This window comes from Aythya marila (genome assembly GCF_965140915.1).
Source record: "Aythya marila genome assembly, chromosome: 1".
In the NCBI taxonomy this organism is placed as follows: domain Eukaryota; kingdom Metazoa; phylum Chordata; class Aves; order Anseriformes; family Anatidae; genus Aythya; species Aythya marila.
The window spans coordinates 124,420,050-124,444,801 of record NC_139042.1 but is presented as its reverse complement, the minus strand read 5'-3'; the positions used below and the strand labels follow the sequence as shown (position 1 = coordinate 124,444,801).

Here is a 24,752-nt window from a genome sequence, read left to right as displayed (position 1 = left end):
CTGCTAGCTTGGTTCCTGCCTTGAACCTGACTGCTCCATGTGTCCTCCTTCCCCTGCAGGCATCGAGAACCTGCCTTTTGAGCTGCAGAGAAACTTCCAGCTCATGCGAGATCTGGATCAGAGGACGGAAGGTGAGCATCGGAGATGGTTTCTGTGATGAGACAGAAAGCGTGCGGCCTGGCCAGCTCTTCTGTGCTGTGCCTTCGTCACAGGGTTCTCAGGGCAGGGAAGGAAACCTGCAGCTGCTCTCATCCTTTCCCAACCTTATCCCAACCTATTCTTTCCTATCCTTATACTTCATGGTCTTTCCTAACAGAATCATTCCATAGAATCATTAAGGTTGGAAAAGCCCTCCAAGATCTGGTCCAACCACCCCACTACCCCCAATGTCACCCCCTAAACCACATCCCCAAGCACCACGTCCAACCTTTCCTTAAACAACCCCAGGGACGGTGACTCCACCACCTCCCTGGGCAACCCGTCCCACCAGTGTGTGTTTGTGTATTTGTGTACTAATGCTAAACTTGTTTCAGACCTCAAGTCGGAGATCGATAAGTTGGCCACGGAGTACATCAGCAACGCGCGGACTTTGTCGTCAGAGGAAAAACTGGGGCTCCTCAAGCAAATCCAGGAGGCCTATGGGAAGTGCAAGGAGTTTGGGGATGACAAGGTTCAGCTGGCAATGCAGACCTACGAGATGGTATGAAGGGAAGTGTCTAGTGGTTATTGTATGACAGGCTGTACTGACACCCCCAGTCGTGGAAGGCCCTGATCTCTTTTTCCGGCCCTGCACGCTCTTGCTTCTCTGCTCCTTGCTCCCTCGGGCTCTTTTCCGTGGTAATTCCTGCTCAATGTCATCTCTGCAGGTCGATAAGCACATCCGGCGGCTGGACACAGACCTTGCTCGCTTTGAAGCAGACCTGAAGGAGAAGCAGATAGAGTCGAGTGACTATGACAGCTCTTCCAGCAAGGGCAAGAAGAGTGAGTACCACCACTGGGCTGCAGATTGAGACAGGAGGCAGCCGAGTGCCTGTGGAAGTGGTGGGGATGAAGGCAGGCACTGGAGTGGTACAGATCAAAGACTGTTACGCTGGAATCTGAAGGACAGGTAAAAAGATGGTGTCCTGGGCTCTTTTCTGTGAGCGTGTGCAAGGCCGCTAGATAAAACTAAGATGGGGTGCGTGGCCCAAAGCCAACACACGCTCCACAGCAGGAGCGCGTCTTAGTGCTGAAGAGGGTGTTCCTGTCAGGGGTCTGTTCTGACGGGGTGGCAGGTGCAACAACTTCTTCTCTTGTTACCAGAGGGCCGAGCCCAGAAAGAGAAGAAAGCTGCCCGTGCTCGCTCTAAAGGGAAGAACTCTGATGAGGAGGCACCAAAGACTGCCCAAAAGAAGCTGAAGCTTGTCCGCACGTAAGCATTTAAGAAATTTGGGGAAGTGAGGAGCAGCAGTGCAAATCAGACCAAGGGAGACCTAGCCAGACTTCCCTCTGAAGGATCCGGTCCTCACCCAGACCAGGCTGTGTGTCTTCTGTCCCTGTTTGGGGGGAAAAAAAACAAAAAAACAAACAAAAAAAAAAAGAGGCCTTTTATTTGTTTCAGGGGAGTGTGGCATGAAGGGGAACACAGGTCACATCGGGGGAGGTGGGTGTGTGTGCTTAAAAAAGAGGTGTGGCTGTCTGGCAAATTAAGGGCATCGTCGTGGGGGACACAAAGGCAACCGATGCTGGTTCATTTGCTCACCTAGGTTATTCCTTTCTCCTGCAGTAGCACGGAATACGGGATGCCTTCGGTCACTTTTGGGAACGTGCACCCTTCGGATGTGTTGGATATGCCTGTGGACCCCAACGAGCCTACGTACTGCCTCTGCCACCAGGTCTCCTACGGGGAGATGATTGGCTGCGACAACCCAGACGTAAGAGCCCGTGCATGGTGGAGGTGGGGGAGGAGAATCTCCTACAGGATGTCTTGTCCCACGTTGGGGGCTGATGTAGCAAGCAGTGGCAGGAGGAGGTCTTACCTCGGGTAGTTTGGCAGAGCAGCGATGTGGCCTGTTACGTGCAACTCCCTCCAGGTTTGCTCCTGAAATGACAGGCTGCTTTTTTGGCCCCACCCTCAGCAAGCACGGAGGGGAATTCTGCTCACTAACATTGTATGGGGTGGGTGTGAGTCCCCATTTCCTGACTGATCCCGTTAACATCGCTGCTAGCAGGAGTTTGATCAGATGTTGGGAAACTTCAGTAGTCCAGAAACAAAGATTTCCAAAGAAAACTGCTCTTTAACTGCCTGCTCTCCACCCCAACAGTGTTCCATCGAATGGTTTCATTTTGCCTGTGTGGGTCTGACAACAAAACCAAGAGGAAAATGGTGAGTGAGGGCTAAAAGCAAACACCCTGGAGGGCCCGTTGGTCTCTGGAAAGGGGAGGCCCGGGGTGGCAAGAGGGAGGATATTGTATGTGCACGCTTAGACGTCCTCTGCAGAAGGAAAATTTGAATTAAGGCTTTGGTTGGAACCTTGGAAAAGAGCTTTTGAGACTGTATCTTTGTATATGTTTATATATCAGGCCATAAATGCTGGCTTTTTACTTCCCTTCCTACCAGGTTCTGCCCTCGCTGTTCCCAGGAGAGGAAGAAGAAATAAAACCCCATGAGCCCTTAGCACTGCTGCAGGAGCTCTCTTCCCCCTGCCAGGGCCTCGTCCCAACTCCCCCAGCCCTTGGGGCCTTGGCTGGGGGGAGCCTTGCCCTGTTTGTGGTTTCGGCCATCCCTGGAATGGTGTGTACCCTCACGGCACTTCCTCTGTGTTCTGGGTCCCTGGTTGCTTCCAAGTCCCTAAGGGAGGCCCTCTCTGTGTACTATTCCAAACAGGTGCCTGAACCTCACAGGGAATGAATGAGGGCACCAGGGTAGCCACCAGATTCCCAGGGATTCAGGTAGCCCCTGATTTCCCTTGGCTTTCCTTCAGCCTCCTCAGAGTTCATTGCCCGCTCTCTGCTTAGAGAGCAAGGCTATGGGATGGGGGAAGGAAAGGAGGTAAGTCCGCAGTATTTTAGGTCTTTGATTTGCCTGGATCTTCTTCAGGAGAGAGGGAGTAACCAGGCCACTGCTTAATCTAGTGGGCTGGTTGAGAGACTGAAAACCTAATGTACTCCTTATCTTTAATCATTCCACTACTCTGTCTGGCATTGAGCTGCCTCTTTTGTTGGGGTGAGGAGGAAGGAGGAGTGTTTAGAGCTGGCTGTCTCCTTTACTCCTGGGGTAAACCTGCTGGCCTTTGAAGCACACTGTATGAAGGAGGAAGAATTGCTGGCTGCATGGCAAGAAACAATTTGATCTAGCCTGTCCTCTGGCTCCAAAATTCTCCCTCCGTTTTGTGCAGTGGAGCTTCTCCATTATGTTCATGATGAGAAGTTCTGGGATCCAAATCCCACTTGTATAATACAGAATTAAATAAAGTTCATTGGAACAAATACTCTGTTTGCCTTGCTGTCACCTCCAAAGTAAGCAGTGGGTCTCTTCCGTTATTTTTTTCTCTGTCAGCTCTGCTTTTTCTCAGTGGCACAGCTTTCTTCAGGTGATAATCCTGAACAGTTGGACACGCCGTGTAAGTCAGGCTTGAAAATGCACCCAATACACTTAGCAAAGAATTATGCAGCATTCTAGTGTCTGTGAAAAGCACCTGCCCGTTTAGTCACGTCCCCCCGTGCAACGGGATGCTTATTCACATTTTTGTTGGATCGTTTTTGCATCAGTTATCCTCTCTCAAACAAGAGCGACGGAGGTTATAAAAGACCAACCCTCGCTATGACTGCAGGGCAGCACAGCTGAGAGAGTAAGCCATCAAGGCAAAACACGTGCATACAAGAACGTGGGCAGCTTGGGCAGCTTTTTGAGGTACCTTTTAACTTGCTCCCCAGTGAATCCCCTACACTTCAGATCACCTCGTTGCCAGAAACTCCAGAAGCTGTTACTAAAATGCATTAGGCTCCAAAACAGTGACTGGAGGCGTGTCTCTCTCTAGTGTCTGCAGGTAGCTGTGAGATGATCCATACTGAAGCTGACCTTTGTCTATTCCAGTGGCTTGGCCTGGAGATTGATGAGTTTTTCTTCCTGCCTTTCCTCTGCTATTCAGGAGGATTTAAGCTTTTCACAGGAAACAATAAATGCTTTCCTCAAATAAATAACTTTTATGAGGATTGGTGGAGCAATTTTGTTCCCGTGGTCACAAAGCAGGAGCTCTTTTAGGGGTTCATCATTAAAACAACTCAGAGATCCGTGTAGCTGGAGAGTGACACCATCACCATGTAGTTATGTAATTGTATGGGGATCCTGCCAGAGCCATCAGCTCAGGAGCTGCTGCCAAGCCTCCTGTTCAGGTGAGTTAGCACTGGGTCGTTCTTTCCTTTTGCTTTGGGAAGGGCTGCTTGGGTTCCCATCTTGCACAGAAAAACGCTGTGGTAAGTTCTTACCCAGACTGGCTCATGTGGTTGGTGTGCTGCTGCCACAGTCTGCGTCCTGGAGCTTCCCTCCTTAAATATGGAAGAGGAAAATGCTGGAAGATGTTGGCTGTGAATCTGACACAGTCAAGAGGAGATGCTATGCCACCGTGCGTCTGTGTGAGAAGGAGAATTAATTTATTGAGCTGGGGTTCATCCGGATACCAAACGAGTGATAAAAGTACAAAAGAAGGGCATGGTTTGAAACTGAAAACTGGCTTTTGGCAAAGTGCAGGGGAGACAAAAGATGCAGAAACTATTTTAAATGGTATGATTTTGAGGGGATGTTGGCCATCATGGGATCAGTAATCACAGGATTGTGGTGGCCAACGTGAGCAGCAAGACCTCTAGGAAGCGGGGGTTAGAGAGGTGTTTGAGGTGGTGGCTTTGTTACGAAGCCACCACTGATACGGGATGATAAGTGCTGTGTAAAGGCACACGGTGTGAAGTGAATGCAGTGAGTGGGCAGGGGGTTACTGCGTGCCAACCCAGGAAACACGGTGACCTGTTGCCTAGGCACTGCTTACCCTGCAGGCACAGTTCTCTTCAGGGTAGCTCTGGTTTGTGAAACACAACTCAGGTCCTCTGCAGTCAGCACAGGGCGCTGAGGGGGGAGGCAGACCAGAATATGCCCGTTTTTAGGCTAAAGCCTGGGCAGAAAGTTATCATTGTGTTCTTCGGGACACAAGGGATGCTTCCCCACCCCCTGTTATTGTACAGTTTGTAGCTCCTGGTAGGCTTTTTGGTTGTTTGCAGGGATGCAAATAGGTGGAACGTCCCCTTTACTTTAACACAAAACACATGAAAAACACCTAGGCCAGGTGGAGAAAACCGAGTGCTAGGGAGGGAAACGGGATCCATTGGTCCTGCCAGTGTGACCTGCTGCTGCTGGGTGAAAGGAAATCCTGTCCAGTGGTGTGCAGCATTCGGGGATCGTTTGCTGCAGGTGGGGGGAATGCCCTAAAGCAAACTTGCAGGAAGAGGGAATTTAGACACAAACGTGAATGAAAACCAAGACATTTAAAAAAGTTTACAGTGATGGATAAAAATGAAAGGACATAAAGTGTTGGAAGAGAAGGAATGAAGACAGCAACTGTGCAATATTTAATAACCAAAGGGGGGAAATAATGGAATCAAGAAAAGCTAGAAATTACAAAGCACAAAAATGAAGCCATTGGAGACAAAGCCTGTAAGTGAAGAGGCTAGAAACATAAGCAGCTTTTTTTTTTTAGAACGTCTTTTGTTTCTGGTGTAATTGAACATGGCACGTGTCCATTGCCAACTGCAGATAGCAGAATTGTTTGTAATGAGAGGAGGGGGAAGTGTTCTGTAAATATTTGCTCTGTGTTGGTGCTGGTGTCATATTAGGATGATGTACTTCCCAGGCAAACAGTGAGGGGGATTTTAAATAGCATCCACTGGGGTGAACAATTTTGATCAGTGATCTTCAGCAAATGGCATTTGTAGCCCTGTGAAAACCGCCTGAAGGCACCTGTGCTCTCTGCTCTCTGTCAGGTTCTGGAGTGCTGGGGAAAGCCTGCAATGAAAGAGAAGAGACAGCGCTGTGCTGGGCTTTAAGGACGTCAGGAGGACTGCTGCAGGTCAGCTAACAGCAGCCGATACCGGTCTAGATGCGAAATACTGACACACCAAATAAGCAAATGGCTTCTCTGTAAAACAAGCAAGAATTCCAGGTCAATAAAATTAAATTGTTCTGGCTAGAAGTAGCAAAACAAAAAACAACCAACAACCAGAAAAGTCTGTCAAAATGACCTGATACGGTTTTTTGAAAAGGCTGCTTTAAATAGTCGCCTGTAGCACTGTTATAATCACTGGAACAAGCATCCAAAAGTTCATCCCACCTACAAGTTTGTGATTGTAATGCTTCTCTTAAAGTAATCACAAACTCCTTTAAAGAACTGGGTAACTTGCAGCTTTGTTGGAGTAACTGTCAACGAAACACAACCACCCTCGAAAGTGGAACTGGTGAAATTGCCTCTCAGACTGACTGGTAATAATAAGTAAAGGCAAGGCTCAGTTTCAAGAAGCTGCAGCGCTGCCAGAGGTAAGACTTTTGCCAGCATCTTTAAGCAAATTTATTGATAAAAATTTGATCGTGCACACGAATGACTGGTTTATCTTCTCCAGCTCTAATTGTCTTAATGGTGGGCATCACTCCTAGGTTAGCTGGGCAAGTGTGACTGATAAGACTGTCTAGCAAAGTACGCTCATTTGCAGTGAGCACATTTTCAGTAATCTCTCATCCCTGGGACTCTTTTCTTGTGTGCGTTTTGCCATGTGCAGGGTGTGTAGAAACTGTGCCAGCCATAGCTGTCACCCTGGACCAGCACGGCTTTCGTCACCAGTTACACATCTAAAAGTGATTAAAACAGTCACCACTGCTCAGCAATAGCTTTAATTAGCACTCTTAATTATGTGTTCACTTAGATTTTTGGGGATTAAATTTTATGAGATTTTATAAGTGCTTAAATTTTATAAGTGCTTAATAATGTTCAGAGGGAACCTCCTGTGTTCCAGTGTGTGCCCATTGCTCTTCTCATGACATTGGGCAGCACAGAAAAGAGGGTCCCAGATCATCTGGTGTTGAACTTAATGCTTTCAGCAGTGCTGGTGAAGGGCACAAGGGAACAGCAAACACCCAAGGTTAAAATTCTGATGTGAAGTAAAAGGATGCCTTGGTGCAAACTTGGTGTGGATACACTTGTTTTGTCCTGTCCTGTCCTGATATTCCAGTGTACCAGAGCTGGCTGTGATTACCCATGGCTATCTGATCCAGATTGCTTCCTTGTTAACTACCAGTGCATCAATATCATCTCTGCAAGGCTTTCAATGAGGCATTAATCTTGTCAGTAATAGTTTAGACCTCTGGCTAAGGAGCTTGCAGAAGGCTTTGCTTGAACAGACCATGTGCAAAGGTCTGGGTTTTACTTCTGTGCCTGAACAGAAAGAGGATCTTGCGTTTCAAAGATTAATAAAACAATGACATGAAAGATCATGAATCCCTCAACAAGTCCAGGCCCCAAATCTCCCATATCACTTCTACTGCTGAGAAATCAAAGGACTCCCTTACTTCCACAAGGCAAAATTACAAGCAGCTCTGTGACTACATGAGGACCTGCTATGTAAAGAAGGACAGAGTCCAAGAGATGCTGGTGGGAAGGGACCTCTAGGGCCTGGCCAGTCCTCCCTCACTGTGGTCATGTCAGCTTTTTACTATTGGGACACAAGGTGTTACTGGCAGAATAATTTCATGTCATCTGTTTGTTTGTCCGGATTGCCTAGAAGAGATATAAAACTCTTTACTGCACCTGGTTCTTCTTGTAGACCTGAGGTCCCATGGGTCCTTTTGTATGATTCTGTCTCCCTGGTTAGTGTTTAAAATCAAAAAAATAATGGATGTGCTCTCACTTCATAAAACTGGAGGGGGCAGGATGCTAACGCTAAGTGCTGCCTTTCACGTCTCTTGCTAGGCAGTGAGCATACGTCCTCTGTTTGGCTCAGTGATTTGGGTTTCTTCATTCTCCTGTGGTGGGCTTCCAAAGGAGAGGTGACACCTACTTACAAGCTGACCTCAAGTGTTTAACTTTTCTTGGGTAACACATTCATAGAGTTAAACACTAGCAGAAGAAAACAAAGTGTGCTATCTGTCTTTCAAAAACAACTGAAGGAAGTTTCTCCAACTCTGTTGCCTAGTGGTTACAGTATCAGGAGACACATAGCTGTTTTTATCAAACAAAATGCATTTCATTTACAAAAATAGTCCAACATCTTGATTAATTTATGGTAATTTATATTTATTCTTCCGAATGCATAAAAGAAATTAAAACATTCATTTAAAAAAAAAAGCATATTTTTTTTTGCCCACATCTTAAGGGCAGGCAAACCTGGGATAAACACTAAGCTAAAGCCTAGTTTGCAAAAATGTTCTGTAAATTACCTACTTTGGGCTGTTTTTTGAAGATTTAATTTTTGCACAATTTAGTTTTTGTACAATTTAATTTCAGTGGATTGGGTCATTGCCACTGAAGGGATAACTCATTCAAAGCTGAAAACCAAGCTGGGAGGAAAAAAAAGGTTGGAATTATTTTTCACATGTCAATGACAAGCATTCAGAAAAAAAAAAAAAAAAGTGTGAGACAACAAGATTTCCTTGTTCTGAAAGCCTGAAGGGCTCTAATTATTTGCCACAGAGAGATTCAGGTGGGAAGGGGCCTCTGGAGCTCTGTAGCACAACCCCCTGCTTGCGCTAGGGCTAACTGTGGTCAGGTTGTTCTTGCCCTAAACAAGCCTGCCTGAAAAGACCAGGGCAGTTCATTCAAGCATTCTTGTATGAGCCCACTCCATTTTAGGTTGTATTATTAATTCACGAAACCGTTTTTAAATACCGTTTTTTGCAATCAATTAAATCTTCCATTTTCTAAACGACAAGGGAAAAAAATGCTTCATTCATTATTTCCTAACAAAATTAAATGTAAATTAGCTTTCTGGATTAATGCACATTATAACTGTACAGTGCCTGTATAAATGTGAATAGATTAACATATCCACCAAGTTAAAATGAGCGCTAATCTTAATGTAAAGGCTATATTTATCAGCTCATTCGAATAGCTCTCAGTCAGTGACAGTAAACCTACAAAAATGAAGTGCAACTCAGAAGGAAGATTAGGTAACCTGTTATTAAAGCCATCAATTCATATCATTTCGGTTTAATTCATCGCACTGCCTCATGCTTTTGTCTTTGGAAATGGAGATGCCAGCCCTGCTCTGAGCGAGATGGTGCCCATGTCCCTTCCCACAGGGCTGTAGCCATCAGGAGGATGTGTTCAGTACAGGGCTACCGGGCAATGTACTGGTTCTGTAATCCCTGCCTGATCTTTGTAACCTCCATCGTTTTGAGTTTCCTGAGCTGACGGGACATCCTCTCCCCTAATCCACCCCCCAGTTCAACTCATGTAGCTGGCACAGTCTAACAAACGTGGCCATCAGCCCAATGAAGGAAGGGGCAATATTCCCCTTGCAGCAGAGGAAGGAGGACTCATGAGCTACAGCCCCAGGGGTTTCAAGAGATTTTCAGCCATTGCTGCTGTTAGTGGTGTTTGTGGGCACGGCAATCAGGTAGCTACAAGGAAAATGCATCTCCTTTCCTTGTAGCAGCTGTGTGCTGCTATCCTGCTGCCGTATTTACCTACTGCAGCAGTAAGGCGTGCTGTAGGCCCGGGGCTTACATCAGTATACACAAGCTCGCTGAGCTCCGACTAGCGCAGGGACATGGTCTGCTGGGAGCTGGGTCTTGTGGTGGCCCTGAAAATCAGGTCACAGATCTGCTTCAGTGCATGAACGATGCGGCTTGTAGTGGTGCAGCCTTATAGGTGCCAACTCAAATCTCAGGAAATGCTGGAATTAATGTCACTCTTGTGCTTCACCTCACAGACCTTTCCCTAAGGAGTAGACACCACCACCACCCAGCGTGCTGCATTGATGACTCCTGCTCAAACTCCTGTTTCTCCTATCCTCATCCTTGTCCCAAGGATAAATTATTCTTTGCAGAAACTTACAAGTGTCCCATAGCCACTCACCATCTCTCAGCCCTGCCGGGTACACACTGCAGTCTGGCTTTTCTGTGCACCTGTGGGCCATAAGAGCTTCCTGAAGGATTTTTGACAGCCTGAACCAACAGAGGTAAGCTGGGCTCTGGGCCTGAGCAAGCCTCTTTAAGTATGTGGGAAGTACAAAGCAGCCAACCTGTCCTCACATCACTGAACACCATCTTTTGAAATATGCAGTAGCTCTTCACAGGCAGAGCTACTGGAACATCAACCATGGATGATCTCCTTGTCAGCTCCTTTATCTTCTGCCTTGTATTTCAGCTCTCAGAGTATGTTCAGAGACTCCAGCCCATTCATTCATGTTTTCTGTTCCTATATGCCATAAAATCTGAATAGGAGCCCTTGTGATAACACTGCATGTCATGTGCTTCCCTAGGTCATCAATTTCTATCAGCCACTGAGGTCAGCACTACCTTCCCCTGTGAAGCTGCCCAGTGATGGCAGAACTCATCCCGGGCTCCTTTGTCACCAGGGAGCAGAGGTGATTAACAAACTGGGGAGCTGAAGGTGTTAGGGTTGCCTAAAATCAGCTAATAAGCAATGCGGCTCAAGCTCAGTGACAGGAGATGAGGAATCAGATAAAGCTTGTGAGCTGCAGCAGTGTCACCTGTTTTAATGAGTGGCAAGAGAGCGCTGACAAATGGTCTCTGTGTTTGTAAGAAGCTGTGAAAACATCCTAAAATTCAATGCTGTTGTTAAATGGTTAGCTTTTTGGAAACGCTGCCTTCGTGCTCCTGGAGCAAACGATGTCTTGCCTCCTGTAAGGAAGCGCAGAGCTACGTGCTGTCGGCAGATGCCTTTGCAATGCATGGCTGCAGAGATCTGAGCTTTCGCCTTTCGGCCTGCGTGGCAGCTTGGGTTACTGGCAGATGATGCCCAGCCACTGCAGCTGGTTCACCCGCCGTGCTCCCTGCAGCTGCTGCGCAGAGCAGAGCGGCTTGAATCTCCTGGGGTTTGTGCTAGGATCGGCTTCTTCAGGAGCACCCTGCTGTGCTTACACCTCCTTTGGGCTGTCCAACACCATCTGCTGTGCCGACAGCTCTCAGCCCAGGCTCCTGGATTGCTCCTTGTGGTTGCCTTGTCCCCAGAGAGCTTCTCTCTGCCCCAGCTTCCTCATCTCTTGTGGCGTGGCCGTGCCAAAGCCCCTTCACACCCCCACATCACCAGCCTATGCTTCAGGTCCCCTGCACTGCTCATCCCAGTGCCCACCAGCCCTTCCCACCCCCTGGTTCCAGGGGGGCTCATGTCCCCTTGTCCCCCCGTGTTCCAGCTGTGACACCACCCCCTTCTCATTCCGCTGCTGCCAGGGACACCAAGCAGAGGGGTCAGCAGGACAGGGGTGCTGAGGAGAGGGGCAGAAATGCTGAGGCTGCCCTCCCTGGTGGGTGAGTGACCCCCCCAGCTGCTGCCCTGCCTCCCAGGGCCATCAGCAGGGCCTTGGGACACGGCTGGGGGCAAAGGAGAGGAGGGAAGGAAGGGACATCCTCATGGAGGAGCATGGTCCTTGGTGTGCTGGACAGGGCTGCTGGTGGTGAAGGGGGCATGTGGGAGGGGTGGGCAGCAGAAGCTGCACCGTGGGCACCTCCAGGGGCATCAGGCAGACAGGTCCCTGCTGTCTCCCCAGGGCTGCTGATCTGGCTGACGTCTGCCGCCGCGCCACCTGTGCCTCCCGCAGGCAGCCCCCTGTCTGACAGCGAATACCAGCTCTTCTTCTCCAGCCTGCGCCCACCCTGGAAGGCCCAGGTGTCCTGCCACCTGCGGCAGGTACACGGCTGCCTCAACCCCGCCGTCCTGCGGCTGGACCAGCAGGAGAACCACGGCCACGTCCCCAAAGGTAGGGCGGTGCGGGCTCACCCCACCTCCAGGGGCAGTGGCGGATGCCACCCCAGCTGTCACCAGCTGCCAAAATGCCACCAAGTTGTGGGAATGGTGGTGGAATGGGCACTTTGGTGGGTGTGTGGTCCAAATTCAAGCTCAGAGCAGGACAGTCCCAGCACTAGATCACCGTTGCTCTGTGCAGATAAATTTTGGAAACCTCCAAGGGTGGTTTTGTTGCCTCTCTGGTCACAACTTCCAGTGCTTCTCCTAGGTTACCCACCTTTAATTCCACCCTCTGTATACTTTCTTTTTGGGTTTGGGTTTGGCAAGGAGCTCTCTGCTCATCCACACAGGCCTCCTGGTGTTTCTATTCATCGAATGCACCACTCTTGGAGGAGGTGATCCCTAAATATTAACTTTAATATTAACTTAGCTTTCTTTGGCCCCTCTTCTGGAGCCTGATCCTATGGGGCTCTTCCAGGCAGATCTTTTAAGAGGCCCCTTGTTATTGCTGGGTATGAGGTCCAGCAGATCACCCCTCCTCATTGAGTCCTCTGTGACTTGGAGGAGGAAGCTATCATCAGTGCAATCCAGGAACCTCCCAAAATACTTATGCCCTGCCGTGCTGTCCCTCCAGCAGTTTTTGGGGTGGTTGAAGCCTCCCAAGAGGACTACAGCCTATGAATGTGAGGCTGCTCTTATCTGTCTGTAGACTAGGGCCTTCCACCTGACTGAACAAGTGCATCTCCCCCAGCATCTATCCACAGGTAACAGGCTGAGGCCCTGGCCACACCGCTGGCCCTTCACCCAGCCCTTCAGTTCCTCCACACCCCTATTGAGCTGTGTATGGTGGGGAGGCAGGGAAAAAAAATAAAATAACAGCCGCCACATCTTTCTGAAGCACACTGAAGCTCGTTGGCTCTTCCTAACAGTTCATCTTATGAATTGAACGTTTCTTTCCAGCTAGATCTGGGGTTTAGTGCAGAAGCCTGATTCATAGGTTCTCATAGGCCCTTAAGAAACCATGAGCTGATAATCTGCTTTTTTTTAAGTGTTTAACGTTTCAGTAGAGGAGAAACATCCCAGTTCAGAAAGTGCCATAGCAACAGCACCCTTTAAATCTCTGCAATCATCCTTTCCCTGAACCCCTGCATCAGTGAATTTAAGTGGCATAATTATATCTGTGCAGCTGAAAAACTTGGGACTACTTCTGTTGTATTTTTCTTCAGAGAGAAAAAAAAATAGGAACAATTTTCTCATTAAAAATATGTCTTTATATTTAGCTATGAACGTCAATGAACTGAATGATCAGCCAACTGTCTGTGCTTATTTGGACTGCAGCTTGAGGGCAACTATTTCTTGCCTGCCTCTGCAGCTGTGTCAGGGGAATGGTTCCCATCCCGCATCGCCAGACCCAGGGACAGGTCCTGGGCTGCTCCCTCACTTGCTGGCACCTGCAGTCGGTGATACCAGGGCTCTGGGTGCTGCAGGGCTGCTGCTGGTTCTTCTCCAGGCAATGTCTGTCACCATGGACCTCTGGGACACCACGGTTGGCATGGCAGTGCTTGGAGATACTTGGAGCACTATAAGTGCACACAAAACCTTTCGATGTTCTTTGCCATGGAAGAACCCAGTCAGGATGATGTGTCCCTGATGAGTGTATGAAAACGTCTTGGCTGGCTCCACCTTTCAGTGAAGGTGAAATTGTTAATTAGTTGTTCTTGTTCCGTGGAAGCCCCCAGTGCTGGGAGCTCCTGCATGCGGACTTTGCCACAAAGCCCAGAGAGGTGGCCTCCTGACTTCCAAGAGCTGTAGCCATTTGCAGCAAGCAAATGGGCAGGAAGAGAACAGGAAAGAAGCAAAAAATCTTATGGATTAAATTAAACAGATAATACTGGAAGGGCTCCTCTTGGCAGGAAGGTCAGAGGATTCAAAGAAAGGGCAAAGCGCAGGGAGACCATCAGGCTTGTTCCCATCACACTGGGCATTTTTCTGGTAGATGGCTGAAATTCTGCTCTTGCTAGTGAATTTGTATGCTTGGCACAAGGGGAGAGGTATGATTTAGGCAGGGTTACGGCCTCCTGCTTATTGCATGGCATAGGGCCACTTCTCAAGCAATCAGCCCAAAGAGCACTTAACGCTGGTGTTTTCTGCCTTTCATGTATTATGTGTTTCTCACACCCTTTGCAGACTGCTGTCTTGTTCATCGTGTTGTCCGTATCTGCCCTTATTTGGTGCAAAATGTCTGCATTCCCTGATTCCAGACTGTTTTCATGTTTGTAGCTCTTGTCCTGTCCATTGCTTTTGCCAAAATTAATAACCAAATTCAACTCTAAGCTAAAAACAAAGCAGCACAGGATGCTCTGGTCTCTGCACAATTAACGCCTAAAAATTTGGTTTCAAGGGCAGTGTGATACGCCAATTACTCCATGCTTGGCAATAAATGGGGGGAGGAGGGAGAGCACCTGACTGTGCAGCGTGCTGTGGCTGGCTTTGAGCACAAGGTGAGGTGCTGCCACGTGCTGCTCCTGCATGCAGAAGTACAGGAGACACCGCTGCACCTGCACTGCTTGGCTGCCATGAGCCTACGAGTGCATGGGCCCTTGTTAGAGTGCCTTTGTCTGATCTGATTCCAGCTGCCTCTAGAGCTGAATAGCGATGGACTGAAAAACAGGCATTCACATTATGAACAAAAGATGTACAAGTGTGCATATTATGTACAAAATGCACACTGGGAGAGTAGCAAGAGTGGTGTAATTTCACTGCTGAACTCCTCCATCTCCACCTGCACTTGACCCTCACTGGCAGGCCTTCAGGGGACTGTCCTGTGGTCACCATGTTGTTTTCTGAAGGATGCTGAAGAGATACTCTTCTCTCTAAAGTTTTCTCCACCTGCTTGCATGTAGCTGGGCTGGGGGTGTACTGAACCCCTAGGTGGTGTGTAGGGAAACAAGTGACATGAAATGTTGGTGGTTTTAACAGCACAACGCCGTGATCTCCACATGGGGGCAGACACCTTTGACTCCCCATTCAACCACAAGCATGCTCTGAAAATAAGCATCTGAGAGGTGCCAGTCTTCAGGCTCAGGCCAAGGGACGTATCCCTAACCCTGTTCCCACCTCCCCTGTCTCTCACCTGTCCCTAGGACCCGTCTGCTCTGCTGTCCCGGAGGCACGGTGGTTCCAGAGCTTCTGCCAGTTCGCCCAGTACCGCTGCTCCAAGCGCAAATTCTACATCAAGGTGAGGTGTGGGGCTGGGGTTAGGAGGTACCAGCGTCTCCTGGGAGAAGGAAGGTGCCAGCTTTAGGAGACAGGGTCCCAGGTTGGGGTGAGAAGGGAAGGAAGAGGGCACGGTAGTACTCTTGTTTTTCTCTCCACTCAGCGAATCCCGTGTCCGAGTGGCTCTCCTCCAAAAGGCCTTCTTCGTCCAGCAGAGAGGCTTCATGCTGTGGGCTTTCAGACAAAGGAGGAAAGCTCTCCTACAGATGGAGGTATGGCTTTTGGACCAGATGGCCTCCAGAGGTCCCTGCCAGCCTCAGCCCTTCTGTGATTCTGTGAAGGGTCTGAAGACTGGCAGAAACCTTCCCAGTCCCACATGTGTATGCATAAGTGCAGCAACAGTAAGCACGTGTGCTGACTGGCTGCAGCTCTGGGGAGGCAGCTTTCTGTCTGGCCCCAGAAAGCTGCCCTCCACCTCCCGAAGGGCAGACACGGAGGCCAGCTCTGCTCCCCAGCCCTCCTGTCCTCTTCTCTCCCCAGCACCCAAGCAGGCCTCTCTTTCGCCCACCGACATCCACCTGCACTCCAACGTGGACATGCTCCTGAAGTACTCCTACGCGCTGTCAAGCCAGAAACCCTTGGCGAGGAAGCTCCCCCCGGCCCTGCCAGCGGTGCCGAGACCCTCGGGGGACCAGGGGCTGCCTGAGCCCACACCAACCCTGCTGGTCCCAGCCCCCCTGGCCCCCTCGCCACCCGACAGCCAAGCAGAGCGAGCCTGGCAGCGCCGCCTGCAGCACAGTGTCCAGCAGCTCATCGGCTTGGCCCTCACCTTGGAGACCTCGGCGGGCACGGAGGACTCTACGCCAGACCCCGACACCGTGTCAAAGCCGGGGAGAGTGCCCAGCGGTGCCGAGGAGGGGATGCAGGAGGAGGCCTCCCGTGGCAGGTGAGGGGGAGACGCAGCTCCCCACCCGGTGGGGTGCTGGTTGCTGTATGCCATGTGTGCAGTCCTCAAATGGAAATGTTCCCAGCCTGGTGATGTGAGTAAAGTGCCTCCTGACCGTGCCCGAGATTCAGTCAGGGCTTTATCCTCTGCACATGTCCCATGACACATCCCCATCCTGCAGCCAGTTGTGCTGTGCGATCACCCCTGCGCCCATCCACCTCCCAGCTCATGTCTGCTGGCAGTCTGAGCGACCTGCAGAAAGCCTTCTTGCACTCGCGGGTCTTTGGGATGCTGGACTACACCACTGTCTGCCTGTGCTCACCTCCACGCAACAGCAAGCAGGTGTTTCCTGAAACAGCCCGGCTTGAGGAGAGCCCTGAGCCGTGCTCTGTCCTCACCCAGACAGAACTAAAGCAGCCCAAGGAAGAACTAAAAACCAGGAAACAGGGCTGGGAGCACAGAACAGGCTGGCTTGGCAGGACCAGTGCGACTCCTGTTTTGAGCCTTTCATACTTTGTGGCAGAGGACCACTTCCTCTGACTGTAATGCAAAGATTACTTTGCTTACCAAAGTCATAAATGTGCTATCTGAATGTGATTTTCATAGATAAGTAATTTTGGTTTCACTTAGTTGTGGGCCAGTGATATTCCTGTAAGCACATCAGTCTGTGCGTGATTGCACGTGTGGTTTCTACTGAAAACACTGCATGCTACTGCAGTTGAGCCTCAGATCCCGCTTCTACATGTACAAATAAATTGCATCATATCCTTGAAACTATAATTGTTCCCTTACAAGGTTGCAACTTGTGCCATCCTCCTTCCTAATACTTTAGGAGGCTTTTACTGCCCAGCAAATATTTTCCTGGCGTATGTACGCTAAGGCAAAGTTATGTTTCATTGAAGATATGTTCATCTTCCCTGCCTCCGAAATTGAGCTTTGCTCTGATTTAGTTATATCGGGATTACCGGGGGACTGCTGTGATTACAGATGACACTCGTTGTTCTGCTGCAGAGTTCCTCAAAGGCACTAATGCTGACTGTGTCTGCAGCCTGACAGCCGGGCCCCATCAATCATGCTAAGCAAAGCTTAAATTCGAGTGAGATAGAAAAGCGAGCTGGGCTACGCCTGTTGGCTTTGCTGCTCACCACATCCTGCCTGCTCGCAAGGGGACTTCAGCACATGACCTAAAACAGGGGCGAAATGCCCTGGGGCATTTCCACTCCAGCCAGAGTGATAGTGACGGGTGGGACTGGTCAGCACACACGGGTGCTGTTCAGCGTCTGGTTTAACATCAGGTGCACACAGTTGTGACAAGGGGCAGTGGAGCCAGGGCTGCACGTCTTCTGCAGTCATATGTCTCACAGGATATCCACCCCACCTTTCTCGGCCCTGCTTGTGGCAGCTGCTCTGTGGTGCTTGGTGAAGCTAGCTGTGACCTTTAGAGAGAGAGAGAGATGCCAATTATATCAAAATAGCAAAGTGAAAAACTCACAGCACACTTTTGTGGTAGTCCTGCTAGCAGTGATTCATTGTGGGGAAAAATATGTCTCTTATTAAATTTATTTAATTATTTTCTTTCCTTTGTTGTTGAAAATTTGGCTGTTTGGTAAGGCCAGGGCCCGTTTATTGTTTCCATGTCATCACTGTGTGTGGCTTACTTTGAAGAGGAGTTAGGTCTCATGGTACAAAGGATCCAGGCAAATGATGAAACTGGCTGCCCCACCAGCGCTTGGAAACCTCAGGTCCTGCAAACCAGAGCCTCCTATTTAACAAGGACCTGGCTGGGCTTTTTTGCACTGGCTAGCATTTGCAACAGGAACTTCAGGTGATGTAATGTCAAAAGTTTACCCCAAAGTGTAATTGCTTAAAGAATACAATTTTTCCCAGAGTCTGCATCCGCTAGCTCTTGGCCAGGTGTTATGTCCCATTCTTCCAATGACTCCTGCACCCAATTACCTGCTGATCTTTTCTTCGTGGCATCTGGGCCACCTGCAGGCTGCCAAGGCATCGCTGGGACTTTAATTGTCACAGGTGATGTCAGGCGGCCAGATATCCCCTTGGTCGGCTCACTAAGAATTAGAGATGTTTTCTATACTCACCGATTCAAAAAGATTTATTCTTAATATGTATTGTTAAGCACCCTTCTCTGTTGTGAATGGGCTGGAAGATATTGCTCCAGGTGACACAACACATCAACAAAGACCGTTTGGCTTCATAACATTATAACATTATAACCATACAATGTACTGTATGGGTATGCTTTAAAAAAAATAATCTACTTTTCTATCTGAGGCTGTTAACTTCAGCTTTTCCCTTAGTGATTTTAGTTTCCTACAGCAACCCACACAAGTCAGAAGTCATAAAGTGCTGGAAAGCTGTTGTTTGCTCCTTATCGTCTTTTCTGCTTGCCTCACGCAGCCTGCTAATATCAGGGAGGTTCAGCAGCTGAAAGTTAATGGCCCAAATCCTTGTCATTATGTTGAGGGAGAAGTGGATGTTGTCAGCCAGCCCTCTTCAGAGACACCACTGAAGTAAAGTAGGCAGAGTATGCGTCACGCCATGCCTTGAGTTGCTAAAACAGCATGGGCTTTCGTCCAAAGTTTTCTCTTTGAGCCATTGAGGAATTACTGATCTCGGGTGACAGAGTCTTCTCAACTCTATTTTTTTAGAGAGAGAGGTAGCAGCAGGGGGCTTCTCTGAGCATTACGTTGCCAGCTGTGGTGCCAGGAAACCAGTGGTGGCAATGGGTGCACCCAGAGCCTTGGCATCATGGGCTGCGGGTGCTGGCAAGCAGGGGAGGAGCCCAGGACCTGTCCCTGGGCCTGGTGATGCGGGATGGGAACCTTTCCCCTGTTACCTCTAAGCTGCTTTCAGGGGCTAGCTGTCACTTGGGGATGATGTAGAGTTACCTCACCCACCTGGTGATAGTAAACCAACACATAAATGTGCAGCCGTTGCGGCCAGAAAGCCTTGCAGTGGAGATGTAGAACAGAGATAGAGCAGGAAATGGATGTGAAATAGAGAGCAGCAGAATTTCTTGGTAACCTCAGGCAGATGGCACGGCTCGATTTCCTGGATGGGTGAGCGGATGCTATGGACTCAATTTGTGTGCTTCTGCAAACATGGCCAGCAGCAAAGCATCAGCGGGCAGCGCTTAAGAGTGCGGGGCTTTCTGACCTGGGTGAAGAGATCAGACTCAGAACAGAGTCTGTTCTGAACCAAGTAGGTCATCAGCATTCAGCAGATGTTTTATTGCTGCTTATGAGCTACTTATGGAAGCACTCTTCCTAGAAGAGGCTGGGGCTGAGTTCCCTTTTACTGCCCCTTTTCCTTGCAGTCCTCTATTTGCATCTTGTTTGGGCAGCACTCGTTGGACTGGTGCATGTGCAGGAGCAAGCAAAGGCTGTTAAGCCCATTTAGTAGAAGCCACATTTTAAGCTTTAGGTTCTTAATTATTTACTAGTATCTTAAAAAAAGTATAACAATCTGGACAGTTTTTCTACCTTGTTGAGGAAAATATCAGAGCTATTCATACCATGTTTAATGACTGTTAATATGCCTCTCACTTTAATGGCTTGATCATCCTGGCTTGATGAAGAAGTAATAAAATCAAAACGTGCCACTGGCATAAAAAGTGGGTAGTGGAACAAGAGGCAATGATGATATATTTGTGGGTAAATTGTTTCATGTAATTTTTGGAGAATGATGTCAGGTCATTAATCAAATTAATCAAATTTTTGAGTCCCACCAAGATGACCCAGCTAATTTACCAGTTTTTAAAGGCCAAGAACCAACTGTGAATGAGCAGTCAGGCTTCTGAGTGCTGGCAGGGACTCCCTTCAGCTGTCACGGGTTTATCAGCACAGCAGACAAAGAAATCTGGATCTCATGGGCTGCTCTGAAGCAGCTGCTTGAGAGAGAGAGAAACTGTAAGTGTTAGGTAATTCCCACTCAAAGAGCAATCCTCTATGGAGGAGAAGTGCTAGGTGTGCCCGCGGGCTGTCCCTGCTTCCTCTTCTAGTGAAGGCCAGCATCCAGTCACAGTAAAACGCTGAGAGGGTTTTATTAAACAACCACAGACAGGGTTTTCATGTGGGATCAGTACAGACCAGAGATACTTTTTTGCTAAAATTTCAAAAGCTTTCCTGTGAGTGTTTGCAGAAGAACCAAGGAAAAAAAAGATTATATGGAGAAAAGAAAGATTATAGGGGATACAGGAGTAGGCATAAGGGTCTTGCAGGTGCTGGAAGGGCTCTCTCCAGGATGAGCAGGCTTTGTTTCCCTTTTTTTCACTGGCACATTTTCATTCTTTCCAGCTGTGTCTGTTACTGCTGTCCTCAATTTGCATTCTTTTGTCTTTTCTGAGCTCAGATCTTCCCTCCACAAACATATGACCAGGTTGTTCACAGTGTGGTGCATTGCAGTAATATATGCACAAGCTTGCAATGCATAGATTTCTAGGTTTTGAACTGCCCTCATTTTTCCAGTGGATGTTGTTGATGTGCGGTGGGTTGGCGCCACTGCAATTTGTTCATGTGTCTGTACCCTTGGAATACCATTTGCAGCCTGTCCAGAGCACAGCACAGCAATGTGAGTTGAAACAACATCTTCTCTTGTCTCAATGCAGGCTCAAGCAGCATCTGCAGTGCTGTGATAAGACAGGTTTGACCATTATGTCTTTTTAAAAAAATGGTATGGAGACATTCATGATATTTTCTGCAAACAAGATTTTCCAGGTTCTCTTGTACCTAAATGAGAGTGATGCCTTCAGAGACCCTGACGTGCTCGTTTGCTTCTGCTTAGTGTGAGCTGTTTGGACACAGGATCACTTGCTCCTGACCTGCTGCAAGTGCAGAGTATGTGCCATGAGCTCCTTCACCTGCAGTGTGTAGCAGGGCCTAGGGATCTCTTAGGGCTTGACCTCATGCTGCCTGCTGAGCTCTTGCTCTTGTATGCATGTGTGATGGACTGCATACAGATCCTGTTATGTACGTACAGAGCAAACAAGGCAAATGCTCATGTTCACCTGCATACATATCCAGTGCATGTGTCCTCTTACACAGGTGCACAAAACTTCTTCCCAAGTTCTAACACTCACACATATTTGCAAGAGCACACTCAAACCCAGTGCAAATGCCTGGCATTCACAGGTTTCAGCACATACGGTATAAACTGCACCACTGTGCATGGATCTGTGAACACCAGTTGCTCCTTACAGCATTATTTCTACTCACAGAATGTAATTGTTTAATGGCAGGGAGATTGATCTCTTTTGGCCTTCAGACCTGGCAAATTTTTCTGATGCCCAGCAGAGGACATGAAGCCATGCCTGGGGATCCCTGAAGAAAAAGCAGTATCCCATGGCTGAGCTACAGCCCCTCTCCTAACTGAAATTTGGGATTTCTTTATCGAGTCTCCAAGCCATGGAGAAACTATCTCATAAGCTGCTCCCATGGTAAACACCCTTCATTTCATGCAGCTAATTTCTGATTTGAATTCATCTCACCCTGAATTCCAGTTGCTGTAAGTCAATGCTCTTCATCTGATGAACAGACTCTTCCATCTGACCTTCATCTTGGTAAAAGGACAGACTGACTGACTGGCCACTCAGTAGTGCCTTTGCTCAACTTAGTTCAGCTTCTCCAGCTTCTCACTTTGAAAGTTTTCCAGGCTGCAGGAAATCTCATCTTAATGACCTCCCTCCAGGTTCTCCACCTATTTCTTTTCTCTTTAAGGCTAATCTGAAGGCCTCCAAAAAGTCTCAGTCAATCTTAGGACAAATCCTCCATACAGGTTAGCTCATGCATGGATTTTAAGAACATTTTAATGTAAGTAATTGCTGCTTTTTTCTTCTTACTTTCTGCCAGATAAAAAATTTATTTATCTATTTATCACTGGATTTGTTTCCAGACAGAGAAGAGAAATATTTAATGAGTGTTTTTACCTCTTCTGCTTCATTGCTGATAACTCACATGTCTAATACCAGTCTATGATTTCTGCTGTTCCTAAGATGGAAAACATTCTTATTGTCATTACCTGTCCTTATACTGTCCTTAATTTTTCTACCTTTGGCTTCCAACATCAGTCTGAACGAAAATTTAATTCACCATCATTACCAGTTTATTCCCCTTTCCATCAAAAATATTGTCTCAAGCTGGAGAGAGGCTTAATAATTTGTCCATTTCAGACCCCAGTGGGGCTGCCCTGTGACCAACACTCAGCAGGCTCTAACAAAGATCCCTTTGCTGTGCAGCTGGACAGACAGAACTACACAGCAGCTGCTTCGGTGGTCCTGGAAAAGTTCCCAAACCTGTGCCTGTCCAGTGCCTCTTAAATGTTCCTGAATGCATCCCCATCCTACACGTTACACAGGCACATGCAGACCCTGCTGACATCCCCAGTCTGTGCAGTTTGGCCAGGACTCCAAGGCTTCTTCATGAAGGGCTTTGTGGTTTGTTTGTTTGTTTGTTTGTTTTTCATTTTGCATTGGGGTTGAACTCTGCCATTGCACCTCCTCCTCCCCACACCTCTTCTGTTTTTATCTAAGGGTCTATCTCTTCAGCTCACGACAAGGGAAGAGAACTGACTTCCTCCATCCCTTTCTTTGCCAGCCTTTTAGCCCTGAAGAAGAAGGAAGCAGTGATGATCCTGTGCTATGCAGTGCTGGAGGGAATCTGTGTTTCATCAGTTGTCACCCAGGCCTGGAAGGAGATGGAAGGAAAAATCCTTGGCTTTGGAGATTCGGTAAGGATGCTGAAGCCCATATTTGCCCCCCGCTGTGTGCAGAGCTCCCTGTAGTACTGACAGTGCTCACCAGCACTGCCTTTACAGGTACCAGCTCTTGGGAGTAGCTGAGCTGGGTGACTGGGTAGGCAAGACCCAAGCAGGGCTACGGGAGCTGCTTCTTTTCTTCTTGACCTCCCCGTTGCACCCACCCTAGGTGTGCGACAGCCTTGGGCGGCGGCACATGGACCTGTGCCCTGACTGTGCCTTCTGCTCACTGAAGAGGGAGCAATGCCAGAACTCCAACAACCTGAGGCGTGTTCACTGCGGGAAAGGCAACTTCATCACCTACATCAACCCCCAGATCTCAGCCCAGCACCAGGCTATGGGCAACAAGGTACTGAGCACGCCGCCTCTACAGTCGGCCTGTGCAATGGGTGGTGGGGATGGGGAGAAAGAAGCAGAGCTCTCTTCATCCCACCACTTTGCAGACCGGCTTCCCAGAGCCCTACGGCATGCAGTTCTCCCAAGGGCTGCGAGCAGAGTACTGGTGCAGCCAGATAGCCACCCAGGGCTGCGACGACCCTCGTGTGATGCTCTGGCTGCAGGCAGAGTACGCCGCCTTCCGAGCCGGGGACACCCCAAGCCAGGTGGGTGCCGGGTGGGTGCTCCCATCTCTCCTTCTCCTCTCCCACCCCTGGCTTTCATTCCTATCTCCCCAGATCTGCGACTCAGGTGGAGTTCAGCACCCCAGTTACTGCGCCTTCAAGAGCCACCAGTGTCTGCAGCACAGCCTCCACAACCAGAAGGTGAGAAGCAGCCTGTGACCTTGCCTTCTCCTCCAAGGCCCCGCATGCTCCAGCCATCTCCAAGTCCCTGCAGAGCTCACTGGCCCAGTGCTTTTCCTGCCAACAGCACACAGGTGGTTGTGTCTGGGAAGGGGGATCAAAAGTACTGACCTGAGCACAGAGGGTCTGCTGATATGTAATTGAAGCAGTGGGATTTGTGCGGAGGTAGTAAGAGATGCCTTCACAGAGGAAGCCATGGGGAGCCTCCCAGCCATCAGGGTGTTCTTGTATTTCCTCTCACAGAGGAGCATCTCCCCCATATACTGTGTGCTTTCTAGCCAGTAACAAAACCCAGAAACCCCAGAGCAGGACAGAGGACTGATTATCCTGTATCCTGCAGGGAAACACAGTTCAGCTATCATCCGCTCCCTAGCACTCCCAAGCAGGCTCTCCCCTCTGGTGGGCTCCTCTCTTGTGTCTGTGAGATGGGGAGGGCTGTCCCACCTACACGGCTGCTGAGAGATGCCACCCCTCATGGAGTCCCCTTTGCCAGGGGAAGGACAGGCAGCGGTACCAACCCTATGAACTCAGGCTCTCCTTTCAGGTGGTTCGCCATGGCTGCCTCAGAAACCAGACTTACCATGTGCTGAGTAAGGAGGAGGGAGAGGAGGAAGTCAGGCGGTGGCACCAGAGGTTCCTCAGCCTCATCGAAGGGTGAGGCATGGTGCTGGGAGATGCACGTGAGGCACAGGGCTCCAGAGCAGGCTCTCCAGAGCCGTGGCAATGTGGAGAACCTGGACAGATTCGGACGGCTCTCCAGAGACTCCTCGTGGCCAGGTCTTGCCACCTGAGAACCTGCTCTGCGTTCATGACAGCAGCACACCAGGATGGGAGCGACATTCAACAGCATTTCACTGTGCTGTCTACTCAAACTCCTTCCTGCAAGAGATTTCTCCAGCTGAAGGAGTGGCTGAGTACTGGAGAAGGCGTTGGTCCCAGGACGTGGATTTAGACCCACCAGCCCAAGTGCCTGAAGTCCCCAGCAACCTCTGGCTTTCCTGCCCCTGCAGGCCCATACGGATCAGTAACGCTCTCAAGGCTGAGTCTTATTTTATAAAAATGAGACCACAAACCTAA

General features: G+C 49.0%; 2 protein-coding genes across 5 annotated transcripts in view; both read left to right on the top strand.

The window, feature by feature from the left end:
• The window catches only part of ING4 (inhibitor of growth family member 4), a 20,497-nt gene extending 16,899 nt beyond the window's left edge, over positions 1-3,598 (top strand). For 2 of the 4 annotated variants that reach the window (XM_082782859.1, XM_082782860.1), the window contains exons 2-8: positions 60-131; positions 534-700; positions 867-981; positions 1,303-1,411; positions 1,766-1,913; positions 2,304-2,365; positions 2,600-3,596. In XM_082782859.1, the coding sequence (XP_082638985.1) occupies positions 60-131; positions 534-700; positions 867-981; positions 1,303-1,411; positions 1,766-1,913; positions 2,304-2,365; positions 2,600-2,639 (713 nt within the window). In that variant the 3' untranslated portion in view covers positions 2,640-3,596. Of the gene's footprint in view, positions 1-59; positions 132-533; positions 701-866; positions 982-1,302; positions 1,412-1,765; positions 1,914-2,303; positions 2,366-2,599 lie in introns of all 4 variants that reach the window. The other 2 variants (XR_014319322.1, XM_082782861.1) reach the window with 2 other exon arrangements.
• On the top strand, positions 3,014-24,752 carry ACRBP (acrosin binding protein; the record flags this gene model as incomplete). The annotated part of the gene is made up of 12 exons (XM_082751494.1): positions 3,014-3,031; positions 6,044-6,095; positions 11,746-11,955; positions 15,086-15,180; positions 15,322-15,430; positions 15,699-16,104; positions 22,358-22,440; positions 22,652-22,848; positions 23,045-23,224; positions 23,319-23,477; positions 23,550-23,636; positions 24,220-24,752. 12 exons carry the CDS (start codon positions 3,014-3,016, stop codon positions 24,331-24,333), a joined length of 1,710 nt encoding a protein of 569 aa, XP_082607620.1. The 3' UTR covers positions 24,334-24,752.